Source organism: Labrus bergylta, chromosome 10, assembly GCF_963930695.1.
Source record: "Labrus bergylta chromosome 10, fLabBer1.1, whole genome shotgun sequence".
NCBI classification, from domain to species: Eukaryota; Metazoa; Chordata; class Actinopteri; order Labriformes; family Labridae; genus Labrus; species Labrus bergylta.
In genome coordinates, this window is record NC_089204.1 from 24,060,431 (window position 1) to 24,076,049 (window position 15,619).

General features: G+C 40.2%; 1 protein-coding gene across 1 annotated transcript; it reads right to left on the reverse strand.

The window, feature by feature from the left end:
- Positions 1–233: 233 nt before the first annotated feature.
- Positions 234–15,216, reverse strand: sfrp5 (secreted frizzled-related protein 5). The gene is made up of 3 exons (XM_020650982.3): positions 14,194–15,216; positions 6,156–6,233; positions 234–1,841 (listed from the first exon to the last, which is right to left on the reverse strand). The coding sequence occupies exons 1-3, from the start codon at positions 14,750–14,752 to the stop codon at positions 1,513–1,515; spliced, it is 966 nt and encodes a 321-aa protein (XP_020506638.1). The 5' UTR covers positions 14,753–15,216; the 3' UTR covers positions 234–1,512.
- Between the last annotated feature and the right edge of the window lie 403 nt (positions 15,217–15,619).

Genomic DNA, 15,619 nt, shown 5'->3' on the forward strand with positions numbered 1-15,619 from the left:
TTCCTTTTCTATCAATGCCAAGTGTTGACTGCAGTTGATTCGCTGGAAAGGAAACTCAGTAGTTTAACCAAATATATTTTAAATGCAGTGGAATTAAAGAGAACCACCTATATGTGTCTGCAAATAGTACAAGTTCCCGCTGTGTGTTTCTTAGCCCAACAAACAAGTTGTCCAAAAAAAAGTTCTTTGTAGGTCAATCATAATGGCAAATAAATGGCACATTTCAAAATAAATTCTTTATAAAAATTTCAAATATATTTTATTCATTTACTTTCTTGTAAAACAAAGTCGTATTTCAGTAACAGGACTACTTACAGGTTAACTGATTAGAAAGTATTGTAAAAGTTAAATTTTCATCTTTAATTGCTATTGAAACAATGAATTCAGGTGCTATGTCTGTATGTATGATTTCTGCTTTTATACAATATAAGTTTAACTGAAGAAGATTCAAAACTTGAGTACAAAAAAAGAAAGATTGAAAGTGATAGTCAAAAGTCGCGAGTACCAGAGACTTATCAACCCAACACTGTAGGTTCTGTCCAGAGTCTCTTTCTCTCTCCTTCTTCTTTTATTCTCCACTCGTTTTGAGAAACATGTTTTCTCTACCACAACCTCACTCCCTCCAATTGAAAAAGCAAAATATATTCAAGTTCCCCTCTTTCAGGCCACAGAAACAGTGCTGTACAAAGTCAGTGGAAGCATCATCCAGTCTGCCAGTCTGTCTTGTCCAATCGGTCTTCTTTCCCAGCAGGGATAAAAGAATAAAAGCACAGTTTTCTAATCATCTAGTATTAATCTGAGTTACTTTTTTTACATGATCAAAAAATACAGTTAGGTGGATCATCTACATGTCTTTGCTTTGATGTTGTTCTTGGGGCTCTGTGCCATTCTGCCTTTTGCAGAGTCTTATTGTTGGGTATAATTTCTCGCCTTATACAGAATCAAAGCCCATTGTCCTGTTCTGTACATCTAATCAAGACATTATCAAACATAATTTCCCTCCAATAATTGCCTCAAATATTAAGGTTACTGTTTCTTAATGATACTGTCTCATTTTTATAGTTTCTTTAGGATAACATACAAGTGATTGATTTGCACTATCAGACGAGTAAAGTATAATTGCTAAGGAAGAGTATTCCCATTTAAGTGGAAATATGACATAGTCTGTTTTTAAAATAATCTCATCCAACTTGTTCAAAATCTGTTGTTTCTTCTGAGATTGTTTCATTCTTAGGGAGTTGCCGATAGTGCAACCTGTTCAACTCTCTAACTTAAAAAAACTGTGACTGATCTAAGCAGATCAGGTTGACCCCTAAGACTACCAGAATTATCCTTAATCTCAGAAGAAACCTCATTTATTCCCATCCTCTTCTACGATAAAGTAGTGGGCCAGAAATAGAATTTGCCAGGATCTGGATTTTAAAGATACAATATTGAAAATGATATTAAGATCTGCTTTGAACAAGGTAGAATGTGGGAAATGATCGTTAAATCTATGAAAAGTGAGACACATCACTGGAAGACGGTGTGGTAGGTGGGACACTGGTGGGACTTCATGTACTTGATGGCAAACTTGAGCTCCTTGCTCTTCTTATCCCACTTGTGAATAGACATGAGCAGCAGCTGCTGGTCCACCTTGCGGCCCATGATTAGGAAGTTGGTGCCCAGGCTGTCCAGCTGGGCGCATGGGCAGTTGGCTCCGTTCTTGATGTACAGGGTCAGCTTCTTCAGGTCCTTCTTCCTCAGGACCCCCTGCTTTAAAACTTTCTTCTTCTTTTGCGCTGCAATCAGCTTTCGATCGCCCTTCTCCTTTTTCACCTCCTTGATTTTCATCTTGAGGACTGAGGGAGAAAGAGAGTTTCACTCTGTTACACTTTGACGCTGTATATATGACAATTGTATTGCACTTTTACCCTCTACCTTAAGCAGCTGTAATCTTTCTGTAAGACCAGCACTAAGCTCTTTGCCGGGGGAAGCAGCTATTTTACACCTCTCCTGAGTATCATCATTTACCTTTTCCTGCAGCGTATAAAAACTGCATCCTGTGGGTTTGTTTGTATGTGTGACGTGGGGAAAAGCCATTAAAAACTAGTGACAGCTTTTGTGAGTTAGAACCAAGATATTTGGAGTCAACCCTTGATCCCTTGACAGTGAGGACAAGTCATGAGTCTTCATAGCTAATGGCAATTCTCTGAGTTTTCTGAATGCTGACAATTAGACAACACTGCAACTAAACATTTTTCTTAAAGAACAAGGCCGAAGTATTGCATTTAAGCAAGCTGTTTGGCTATACAAGCCCTTTCTGCTGTTTTGTTTATGCCATGGTATTTACCATGCAAAAACTTGAAAATTGGTTGCATGTATTGTCAAATCTCAGTCTACATCAAGCCTTGGGAGTAAGGTATGAAATAATTCATGTCTCATGGAATTCAAGTCCAAGACGAGGCTCAAGTCTTCATAATTTGGACAATACTCTCACCTGAGACAGATTCTCAGTTTGAAAGTCTTTACTTCTTAGCTATGTTTCTATATAATCCCTATCAGTTTGGAACTGTCTCTGATGTTTTAAATGCTGATTTAAGTGTTTGGAATATTGTTCTTACTATGCGCGACAATCCTATAGTTTTATCAAAATATAAAGAACATGGCATCTATTTACAATTTTCAGTATATATTGTGAGTTCAGTTTCAGTAAAATCCATTTGAACAATCTCAGTTTGAGCCTTGGGATTGAAGTTCAAAGTTTAGCACATGAGAGATTACAATTTTAAACTGCCAAACATTTGAGAAAGGAATTCTCTGGATGAACATTTTGACAGCTGAAATTAATCATGGGCCGGGCAAAGGCGCGGGGTCGGTATGAAACATTGCTATGTACCCAGGCCGGTTGGATGATCGCCATTTCACTTCTCGCCTGCTCGTCTATGGTTGCATAAACATCTCCGGGTAAACTCTGATACGTGTACACAGTGCAGTACATATTAAGCGATAACATGTTAAAGAAGGAATGTTTGTTGGGCTGCAGCTTCTCATCTGCAATCTGATTCACATCCAACTCCTTCACTGAGGACTGGTGTTTTACGTGCGTGCCTACATACATTAGTGAGTGTGTGCTTTTGTGAATGAATGCATTCATGTGTAAGTGTGTGTTTAAAGATGAATTTGATTGAATAATTTCCCTTCCGGAATCACTTTGAATGCACGCCCATATTCAGTCCAAAGTGATTCTGTGGGACCCTAAGTGCAGCCTGGCCAGTGTCATCTTGACAAGCTTTGCTTACGTATTTACACAAACCCTTCTCTTTTTAAAGTGAGCTAAGGGGATGTAGAGGTGGAAAAATAGGAGAAAAGTGGCTCTCTGTACAGCACAAATACACATTTTTAATTAATGTTTCAATAAACATTTTTGGTCTCAATAGTTTATTAAGGTATTTTTTTCAAAACTCTATGGATGGTACATTTATTTGCAAATCATCTTTTTATATTATATTTAAGGCTCAGAGTTCTGTCTGCTTCTCGATTGGCCAGAAGTTATTAGTCAGCATTTCCAATATGGCAACTGCCATAGTTAATTTATAACGCTTCTTCACAAACCAATGCAATGGGTGACATCACAGATACCATGACCATGTTTTATACATTCTATGGGGAAAAGATGAAATTTGATATACATACTCTCTTATCTGAGAATCTATGATGGCCTATCAGAATATCAATAGGTAAAGGATTAGTGAAGAGGCGGCCCTTTACAACTTAACTGAAGTAAAAACAGTGATAAACGTAAGTAAACACAATGTTCTAGGCAGGTCAAAAGAGATCCAGCTTCTTAACAATGAAAAATCTGACTTTAGGCTCAGCGTACCTTATATACCTATTAAACTTGCTTTGCAGTTCACCCCTCAGGTGTAAGCTTGTCTGTACACTTTAAGACTTACTTCCCTCCCTTATTCTTTTCTTGTACTTGTCATTTACTGCTGAATGATACAACAAGGAATGCGAAGAGATCAGACATCAAAAGTAGGCTGTAATAAAACACTGAGTACATAAATGCTCTGAGGGCAAATAGTGTCTGAAGATGAATAGGTAAAACATTCAGGAGGCGTGAGATCAAGCTGGAGTCAGCTATCGCCTTATTCTGAAACATGGTGGAGTCATTCTTGCCTTGATCTTCAAATCCATACGTCATGTTTATCTTGACTTTTCTACTCATCCCAATGCCACATACATTAATAGCCAATAAAATGTCCGTCTTTTGCCGGCTATCTGCTCACACATGTGGTGATGTTTCATTGTAATGAACAGAAAGAATCTCTGTGTTGTTGTCTCCCACATGTTATACGATTGAGAAGTGTAATCCCTGAATAAAGCAGACAAATAATTATCTTGAGTTGTGATTAATTATAGGGATGAGCCTAAGTTTTGGCCGCAGTTCAGATTATGAGCAAAGTGCATAAAGATGAATTTTGTTGTTGTAGCTGGACACAATGTGTTGGGTGTTCATCAAGTTATGATTTATGACGGGTCATGGTCTGTATATTCAGGACATTTTGTAGGTGTTGGTGACTAGGAGACACATTGCGAAACTGCAGATAATTCCTCCGTGGGATTTTACAGCATAGGAAAATGGTTTTCAGTTTTGGGCAAGCCCCATTTCATTTTCAATTACACTATTCCCACTAATCTGTTTAGACACATGAGCCAAGTTCTTCATGAGACCCCTGGGTTAGAAGTTTTTTTTCGCCAGTAGAAAAAGAGCAGGATCATCTGAACAGTGAAAATACAGAACACTGTGTCGTTAAGTCTCAGGACTGAGGCAATAGTCCATGTAGGCAGAAATTCTGCTGCTGTGAAGTGTGAGGGGCCAACAGCCTTGATGAGCAGGAATAATGGAATAATTGCGTTTTGGCTATGAGTGCCGATCATAACTGCGGTAAAGCTGGAATGTCGGAAAGTTTAAAAAAATGGTGTTGAAAGCACCATTGGGACTAAAAAAAATTCAAAATAATTTATCAATTCATGTGAAGAAAAAGGTCATGGGAACATTGATACATTAATGTGTCTTTAGCTTCTTACTGTCTGACTTAAAAAAAAAAAAAAAAAAAAGAAAAAAACATCTGGTTCCGCTAAAGACAAAAAATTGAAGCAATAAATTAGCAGTAGAAAAAGCCCAAACCTTATTTCATACTTGCCAGCAAAGTAACTTTTAATTCAAAGTAAAGCAGAACTTAAGTGATTAAAGCATTTTAAACATGTTAGATAAGATTGAAGATAAGCTATCACCTGGAGCTATGGTTTGTCTGAAACCAAAGGCTTTAGTTAATTCATATTTATACATGAGCATAGAACTGTGCATCCTATTTGTAATGTACAGAAATATTATTTTGTGCAGTAGCCCAGCTACTAACTATGTTAATGTAGTTATTACAATAACAGTTGAAGATGTTTAGACTTTTATCATTAACTACCAAAACTATCAGTCAATCATTATTCTTCATTGTTACTGTTTATACAACACATACCCTTTTACCATTATTACCAACATTGTATCTATACAGTAAATGTGTTACATTAGTTGTTGTTGCTGCTGCTGCTCTGTTGGGCTGGTCAACATCTGGTTCAGTTCCTGTTTCTGCCTGTTAAAACAGTTTTTCCCTTGCCACTGTTGCTTTGCTAAATGAACATTTTTGGTCCCTGTACAGTAAATAAAATAATGTGTACAGTCTAGACCTGCTCTTTTTGTTTTAAGATAACACTTGTTATGAATTGGTGCGTTACAAATAAAGATGAATTGATTGATTGATTAAATGTTTGATACTTTATGTGCAATTACCTTACTTAAAAGCCTTACCTTTCTTAAAACCCTTTTCTTTTCTTTTTTTTTACAATTTTAATACCGTGCCTTAACATTTTCTTTCCTCTAATGTATTTATTTATTTTATTTAAGCAATCCCACTTTGGTTGATATGTCACTCATCATCTCATTATAAAACATTAAGGCAGACAAATCAAAGTTATGCTCAGATTATTAAATGTGTATCCAAAACTCTGGAAAACAAGTTATTGTTTAAACTTAAGATTGGATCAAACCTTCCTTTATGCGGTCCTATATTTTCCTCACTCACTCTTCCCCCGTACTCCTAAGTGCTCCTACTTACCAAAGTCACTGGCACAGTAGTGCTCCATGATGTTGTCTGCTTTCAACTCGTTGTCACAGGGAGGGCACACCTTTGACACTGAGGGGACAGAAAGATAATACATCATTAGCATCTACACCAGATCCATTTTTTATATATATATAATGGCTGAGTTGGGGTAAATGTTGGTGAGGTGCAAACAGAAGCCACTCAGTATGAAATCGTTAAGCCATGGACACTTTTGAACCACTTATTCTCGCCCCCCTCTTCGTGTCAGAGGCTATTTGCTGTGGAGCGAATATGCAGTCCAGCAGGCTGACTGATGTTTGCCCTGCAATTAAACCGTACAAAATGTTTTTATTCTGGGCCTTGTATATTTTGGTGGTGCAGGCGTGGTCATGGCTGTGCAGAAAGGTAAATGCTGTTGCAGGAACAGCTGAACATGGTGAAAAGTGATTCTGTAGACAGCCACAGCTAGCAGCACTTAGGCCACACAGCAACCACACATTGTGAAACAGCCAGAGAAAACCAAAGAAACAAGTTCAGTTTATTTTTAACTCCAAATTTATGGTCATGTCTGCTTCACTCCAAAAGCATGTTTAACCTCACTTACTGTGATTTTGGTCTGTGTTTATATTGTGCACCCACACAATAGAGATACACAATGTGACAGAGGATGATTTTCTTTCCCTATTTGAAACATTTTGCTTGTTTATAAAATGAAACACTCACGTTTACAGTATAGACCATGGACTGTATAAAACTATAGTCAGCAAAAAAGCTATCAGAGTGAAGCCAACATATTTAGAGCCCCTACTGCTGACTTGCTAGCTCATAACCTCTACCTCCTCCATGTTAACAGTTGGGACATGGGTCAAAAAGAAAAATGCATTTTCTCAAACCCGATTTCAGGTATCATAGTTAGTTTTTATGATGATGATTTATATCAAGTTTTTGTTTTTTTGCCAAAAGATTAGTTTTAATAAACTATTTGATAGCTGACAAAGGTGACTGGAGAGTTCTCTAAGGGTTTATCAGAGTAGAGGAGGAACTACGAGAGGACATTTTATGAAGACTTACACAAGAGTTGTTTAACTACAGTATACATAACCATGAGTATCTTCTTCAAACTGACATGAGAATCTGTACAGCTCATACTGTCCTGAGGGATCTTTGCCATTATATCTGTAAATTGAATATTTTGACAAGCAGAATGGGCAGCACATGGCTCCAAATGACACAACCAGCCTTTATCAGTGCCTGTCACAATGATATTATTACCAAATTTCCCCCTGGGGATACATAAATGATTACTGATTCTCGTTCTGTAATAAAGCTTCATTTTTGGACACTGGAAGGAGATAGAGATGATTCATTGATAATATGTTGTCATTGGTACATACCTGCCAAAATATGCTTGTAAATGTGAAAAATTATTATCCATTGACCATCTTCCTTCTCAGTTTTATTTTTGTCTAGGCCTGTAAATCCCTTATTCTGCTCCTTGTCAGACACACAAACACACACTACCTTGCAATTTTCTCCAAAGGCTCTTCAATATAAAACTTTATTATGAAAATTACGACATAAACTCCATGTAATCCTAGAGGGGCGGGTTGTAGCTGCACACATCTCATATCAATCCACTCATCTGCAAAACAGAGCCCTGGGCCAATCCAGACAACAAGGAATAATATTAGAAGGAGTCAGAGAGAGGGGAAGGATGTGGTTTCTAAATTGTCCCAACATCCCATGTATACAGTCAACCTACAGGGCGGAGAAATATCATGAGCAAAGATATGCCTGAGTGAGCAGCCTTTTTCAGGGGGACTGTTTATAGTGAAGCTAAATTTTCTGTCATTCAATTACTGCGAGACTCAAACTATGTTCGGATAACTCCCACAAAAGCTCTTTTCAGATGATTGTCACACTTAACAAGCTCACACTTGTACACTCAAAACTTTGATACTTTTCCATAACGTGTTTTATAAAGATACAATCTCTTTTTCTCTAATGTTCGACATATCTGAAAAGTACAAATGTTTTTTAAACCAAAGCTGCCACGAGCAAAAGAGGGAGTGCAGCAGTGGTCAATTCAAATTCACAGGTTGGTTCAACTGAATTATGAGTGATAACACTGTGTCTATATTGTCAATGTATTTGTGCAGTTTACACATTCCATTGCCTAGGACTTCTTTAATTGTTGCTGTGGCATCAGAACATGAATTGATATCGTTTGATTTTTACTACATTTGTTAAAATTCTGGTATCAAGACATACTTAGTACACACACACACACACACTGCACTGCACACAAAGGATTATCCCAGCACAATCCAGCCCAGGCCCCTGGGTTAAGAGTCAGAGCTCAAAGGTTATCACCTCTACCCAAACCTCAGCGTCTGGGCAGATAATGACAAGGGTCAAAGTTTAGCATGCTTCGCTGCTTGGGTCGTGGGGAGGTGAACCCCCGAACCGCCACCGAGTGTATAAATGTGTGTGTACGTGTGTGTGTGTGTGTGTGTCAGAGAGAGTTGAACCATGTTCTTGAAGAGTAGCTGCCAGTTTTTCTTCCTTCCCATGCTTTCCATAGCGGGACCTGCGAGGCCTACAGGGTCAAGCCTCTAATTGTCTGGTGCTGACATGTAGACTGGCATGGAAACATACAAGCACACATCTCACACACATCTCACACACACACACACACACACTGATCAAGATCAACGCCAAAATCTGTATTTGTCTGTTTTGAATGATTCCCTTGAAGCTGTGTTGCATTTGATTCAGACTCCACCGCAATTCATTCTGGTTTCACAGGGGTGGTATGTTGGCAGGATTCCCAGTTGTGTGGATGCCGGCGCATGTGTCAGGAGAAACTGGCCCCCTCCATGAGACTTTGCTGAGCTCGAAGCGAAAAAACAACCATTTGGATGCCACTAAGAAATCAATTAAGCAATGACTGGCTGCCCCTATCAAGGTCTGGTCTCTGTTGGAGGTTCACAGTCATGCGTGATGGAAATCAGTCCTGCGTGGCTAATGTGTTTTTTTTTCTTTTAAACATTTATCCCCAGCAATATTTTGACATGAGCTCATTCATGTATTTTGAGCTCATTCGTGTATATTGCCTTCATATCAAAGCAGGTTCTACCATTCAGTGCGATAAAACTGTGAGCACAGCGTTCTTGCTTTGGTTGACTTTGGACTTGGACCACTTCTCTTGTGCTGCTTTTCATCATTTGCATTCTGGGTTACACTTAACTTTGGCTTTATTACAGAAACTTTAACGCTCCAATCATGGTGATAAATGTTGAAGTATTGTCTCCCAGAGCTGTTGGTGGGGAGGAAGAGGTCAAGAGTCTATGATTAAGTATAAGGAGAGGAGGATGGGAGCAGGGTGAACAGGGAGGTGGTCTGTTGTAAAAACCCGTCTGTTAATCTTCAAATGGTGAACCAGAGTGGAAACGACATGCGGCAGGAGTCCAGTAATTTAACCACACAACTTGACTTAGTCATAGCTCTGAAGTTAATACACTTTCTCCTTCTACTCCCTCAATGTCATTTTCTTCTTTCTTTCAAATAACCAGGTTTAAAAGAAGATAGAGACATGATTAAACAACATCCAACCTTAACAAAATCTCCTAGGTACTAAAGACACTTTTAAAAGTCTATTGATTGAGACTTTTCATGTTATTGGTTAAAGTTCTAGTTTTTCAAGTTTCAAGTAACTATATAGTTTTGGTAAAGAGAAGCACTATAAGGAAGCAAGTTTGAGCGCCAAAATAAAGGTTTTCCTCTAAAACATATGTCTGCTCTGACATCTGAATACATGACAACAAAATGAAGATATTTTCATTTTGTGGTGACTAGATGGTGCAATAGGAAATTGCTTTGTGCAGTTTCTATAATTATGTTGACGCCCTGATTATAATTGATTCCTTGAAGACTTCATTAGTCATTAGATGACACTCAGAAATCCTTTTCCGACCACACACTGTTGAAAATATTCAAATGACATTACTTGTTTGCAATATTTCCCAATTTCTCACTTCCAGAAAGTGCAAAGCGACAAACCTCTGTTCCTAACCGTTTTCTTTCTCATTCACACATATTCACACAGAAGACAACTCAATTCATCCAATCTGTCATTTGACCCCCTGAAGTGTCTTGTATCTTGTCCCTTGCTGCCCGACCGTCACACTGACTTTGTTTTATGTTAGGAACGTTCCATTTAAACTATGCATGGGTCACTATCTCACACCTCATTTGGGCCCTGTAAGTTACGAGCAGGGCAACACTTATGACATAAAACGGTACTGTGCCGGAGATGAAATGCAGCGTGTGATTTATGTCCGAGGTCCTAACATCTGTTTTAATGCGGCATGCAGACGGACAGAGGAGGACTTAAATACAACCCACAGGCAGCCTTCGGGGCCCCGAAAACACGGCCCTCCTCGCATCTGTAGGAATCTTATACAGCAGAGAAAATACATCCTCAAAAGGCAGAGGCAGTCTTCCATGCACAAAGCGTTGGATCACATTTTCCCTTTCATATAGCAGCCAGGGCCACATGAGTAGCACCCATTGTGCTGCTGGGGACCCGACAGTGCGGCCTGTCTCTTATAGCATGGTTGTAACTTACACTAAGACAGACAATATCTTTCACACTACGCAATCTTACCACTTTCACTAGACAACGTGCACATTGTGTTGAAGATTCAATGAAACATGCAATTTGCTTAGGAAGTTTACCCCATGCACCTTAAAAGAAAGGGCATCATCTTGGCTATGCTTTCATACCCGAAATGATGAGCTGATGCTGATAGCGGCTGAAGGCAGCATGATTAAATCCTTAAGTTAGCATTAACTTTGCTCTAACAGACAGACTTGGCTCAGCTGGCTTTTTTCACTCCCTGGATGCTTCTGCCCTCTTTTGTCAGCACTCTGCTGGTCTCCCCTGCCACAATATCTACCTCATCATCACAACCCATACACACACATACACGCAAAAATGTCACCACAAGTACGCACACGTGTCAAAAATCAGTCCCACACTCACAAAACCAGAGCTCAGCCGGTTGGGATGTTCCTCTCTTTGACACAGACAGAAAGTTGGAAAGTGAACCTAAATTCTGTACTGCTAGTTTCCACAGGATCCCTCCAACCGTGGTATATCATGTAATCACAGAACAGCTCAGATAGCATCGGGGCCTCCAAGACAGGGAGGTAGGACGGCACTTAATTCCTGCACTTGATCCAATTCCCAAAGATTCACCTGGATTACCACCAGAGTCCTCATTTGATCCTGGGTGACGAGAATAATCCATGTCCTTTGACAAAAAGGGTTCCCAGGAAACTTTCTCTAATAGATTTAATCTGAGATTTCTTTTTGTTATTGCTGGCTTTGTTTTTGCATGTGTGCATGTGTGTTTGTGTGTGCGCGTTTGTTTTAGAGCCAAAAGCTTGTCCTCAGAATGGCCTTGTCGGCACATCTGAGAATCTCTGGTTCTTAACAAAATGTCAGCGACTGAGCCTCCGGGCTACAAGTGATACGGGTTCACTCTCGGTTTCAAAAACACACATTTACACCCTTTCACACAAGCACACATTTAAATGTAATCATTTAAGCTCAACCAATCAGCCATGTTTTATTCATTTCTTCAAAATTCCATGCAACATGTTTGTTTCTTTTTTTTCTCCCGGCACAACATTTCTCAATAACAGATATCCCTCAACTTATTATCCCTGATCCGCTATCTCACCACTATCTGTAATCTAACTGCCTCTGATCATGATTTGATTAGATAGCGTCAACAAGCAGTCTCCTGTTTGGAGGAGGTGACATATTAGGTCTGAGCTGCCTCCCTCTCAAGGAGCGTGTACCAGAATGAGTTATGTTCCTGCAAAGCCAAAATGTCACATAGCTGACACCAGTCCTACAAAAACAGCCACCATTTTTCTTCTAATGGATTAAGACAGCTCTGCATCCTTGAACTATTTGTTCTTACTTTCCTGGAGAGAAAGTTCAGTAGCTATCAGATCACGGTGAACATTATTGATAAAAAGCAAAGTTATGTCACACAGCTGGTTTTAACTCACAGGAAAAAAAAAGTTGTTGGCTGCCATTTTAGTAATAAAAAAAAACAATATTAACTATCAAGAAGGAAACAAATTCCCTTTATACTTAAAAAAAAAAAAAAAAAAAAAGCATTAAAGAAGCAATAAAAACGTTTTTAATTTGAAATGATACCGAAAAATTACGCAAAGTTCTTTTAATTTTTTTTTTAAAGTTAAGATAAAAAGAGTCTTACTCAACAAAATCTGACTTTTATAGGAGAACAGATGATCCACTGAAAAAAGGGGGCTGAAATCTAAGAGTTTTGGATTGGAAAAAAATGTTTTCCATTTAAGAACTTTTCAATCTTTATTAGATAAGAAATGGCTATAAACTGTAAAAGGCAAGAAGTGGAATAAAGAGAATAATAAAGCATTTTCTTGCAGTCCTTATTGAAAGCAGAGCCTGTAAGAAGCAGCTTTTTTTCCCCCCCTTTTCTCTGCACTGTCTGCCTCTCTTCACTCCCCAGCCTCCCTCTTCTCTCCTCTCCTTTCACTCCTCTCCATTCGGGACAATCACACTTTAGCCATTCCCATTCTCCCTCTGCCTCTCTTGTCCTGTCATGTCCACTAATTAGCAGGAGCTCAGTAATTGGCCTTCTTGCTAATTGGCCGGCTGGCTGCCAGACCCAACAAAGGCCGAGCAGGCTGGGACACAGTGGGGACTGTCCCCCCCTTCAGTGTCTAAAGACCCTCATCGACTCTCTCTCTCCCCCTCTCTGAGCTGACTGCTTTTGTGAATAGGCTGCTTAAGTTCTCGCTGTGAATTCACACACATGCACGCACACACTTATTTCTTTCTATTTAGTTCCCACTCTTTCTCTCGAACTCACTCCATCTGTCTGTCGTCTTGCTCGCTGCCTGAGAGAAATTAAATCACATTTTCCATTTTTGTCAATTAAATCCTTACTAAAAACCCTGATGTTTCCTTTCATATTTAATCCGTCTTGGTTTTCTTTTGGTCCATTTAAAGACACTCTGCAGGCCAGCTTGCATGCATGACAGCTCCAAATGAGACATTCTCCATCCACTCACTTGTTGGATTGATTGATTAGCTGTTGATTGATGTCTGCTGATAAAGGTGTGTGTGTTTGCATGTGAGTGTGTTTCACCTTTCCACTTCTGATGTGTTTAACATTACAGGCCATTCATCTTAACTCAGGGAGCGATCTGACTGCCGGAGTCTCTCAGTCTCCTGTCTGTCTGTCTCTCTTGGCCTGTCTCTGTGGCACCCTGAGGGGGGAGAGATGGCAGGGGAGCCGTCCTGAACCGTCCTATCACTCAGGAACTTTCGCCTGTAGCCTCTTCCTGCTCACGTCTACCTAACTAAACTTCTCTGGATAGTCTCTCATTTACAGCTCTGTCTGTCATCATTTTAGTTTAGGGAAACCATAAGAGCCTCAAAGCCATTTTCAAGTTCCTTAAGTATCTGACTTTACAGGCGCTTAGGCACTCGACTGTCTTCAGTAATGTTTTGAAGCAAGATGGTTCAAGCCATTAACTCAAACTACTCTATGTTCGCATCTCTTTTCATTGTAGGCAGCTTTATTTTATTTCAATAGTAGAAGAAGTATACAACACTACATTTTTTCAATTACAAATATTTTATTTTTCAACCCATGTATCTTTTTAAATTGTAACGATTGTTTAAAATCTAATTAACAAACATGTGTGTACCATGTTTTGGACAGAATATTAATAACTAATACAGCAGTATGACTCTGTGTTGGAAAGATTTGCAGTCTTTTAAATAAATTAAGAGTTTAAATTGTTGAATCTTTTTATTCATGAATGAAAATTTGATCCATTTTGAGAGGACACAGAAACAAGGGTTTTTGCGTTCAGACTTTTGTCCAATTCCATTATGGACTTTTTCATTCTAAGTGTGCTCTGCAATATTTACTGCGTTAATGCTTGTGTGTTAGAATGGTTTCATGTGCACACCTACCTGGTGGCGGGGTTGCTTGGTTCCCAGTGAACTGCATGGGGATGCAGAGGTCGTTATCAATGGGAAACTTATCACAGGTCAGCATCTCCGGCCAGGGGAAGCCGTAGGTCTCCATGACCGGAGCACAGCTGTCCCTCACAGCCTCACATAGCGAGCGGCATGGGTAGATCGGCCTGTCCAGACACACAGGTGCAAACAGGGAGCACAGGAAAACCTGGGTGTCAGCATGGCAGCGTTTGGCCAGGAGGGGCACCCAGCTGCCTGCCTGCTGCTTGACTTCTGGCATGGTCTCGTGGTCCAGCAGGTTTGGAAGCCTCATCTTCTTGTAGCCAACGTTGTGGCACAGGCGCAGGTCAGCTGGTATGTCCACACACTGCGGCTGCTTGGTGTAGAAGCGGCCATTGTGGAAGTTGTCCGACTGCCAGCTGTAGTAGTCGTACTCATCTGCGGCCGAGACTGTGAGGGGGAGGAGGAGGAGGGAGAAAAGCGACAGGCCCAGTGCCAGGCTGAAGGAGCCCTGGGTTAATGCCCACCTGGGGCTCTTTTGTCCATGTGCCATGCCTCTCTGAGCTCCTACCAACAGTTCAAGAAGGTTGTATCCAAAGTCTCCAAAGTGACTCAGTGAGGACAATGTGCAGCGAGAAGAGTGGAACAAGTGGTGAAGGCAAACAAGCTGTAATCCTTTTTTTTGTCCTGAGTACAGATGCAGAGGATTGAAAACAAAAGTGTTTAATTCCCTTCTTCTCTGGAAAGTCGGCCCTCTTAGCCTCCCTGAAACACCTCCCTGTGTGTGTGTGTGTATGTGTGCCTCAGGTAGTGCAGAGGGGAAGAAGCATGGACACACAAGTAGGACTGCTTATAGTCTAACTTTCCCTGTTCACAGTTTCTCGCTGTCCTTCCCTCTCCCTCTCTCAGACCTGTCTCCAGCCCTCTCTGCTCTCTGTCTATCAGTCTGTAGCTGTAATGAGGACTACCTTAGGCTTTAAGAGGCAGTGGTTGCTGCTCTGTGCAGCTGCCTGCCCCCCTAGCAGGCTCCCAGACCACTCACCTTCCTACTGGCCTCCCCTGTACTCACTCACAACAGTGTCAGCCTATCAAAGCCCCGGGGGAGGCTCCCAGTGGCCTCCAGGACACTCCTCCTACCCCTTATCCTCCAAGAAACCCCTCCTCCAAAACAAGTTACCAAGAGAGAGAGAGAACAAACTTTGGCAAGTTTCTCAAGCTCCATATTTATGTTCATCTCTCAAATATGCACTCAATTATTTGGTTGGAAACACACCCACAAACACAAAGACATTTTTCTTAGTCATGCTGTTTTTTTGTAATTCATGTATAAACTTTCTACCCCTCTAACATTTCCTCATCAGGGGCTCAACAAGCTCCCTGCACATCTCTCTACAGATAACAAATTATGTCTGCTTCTCAT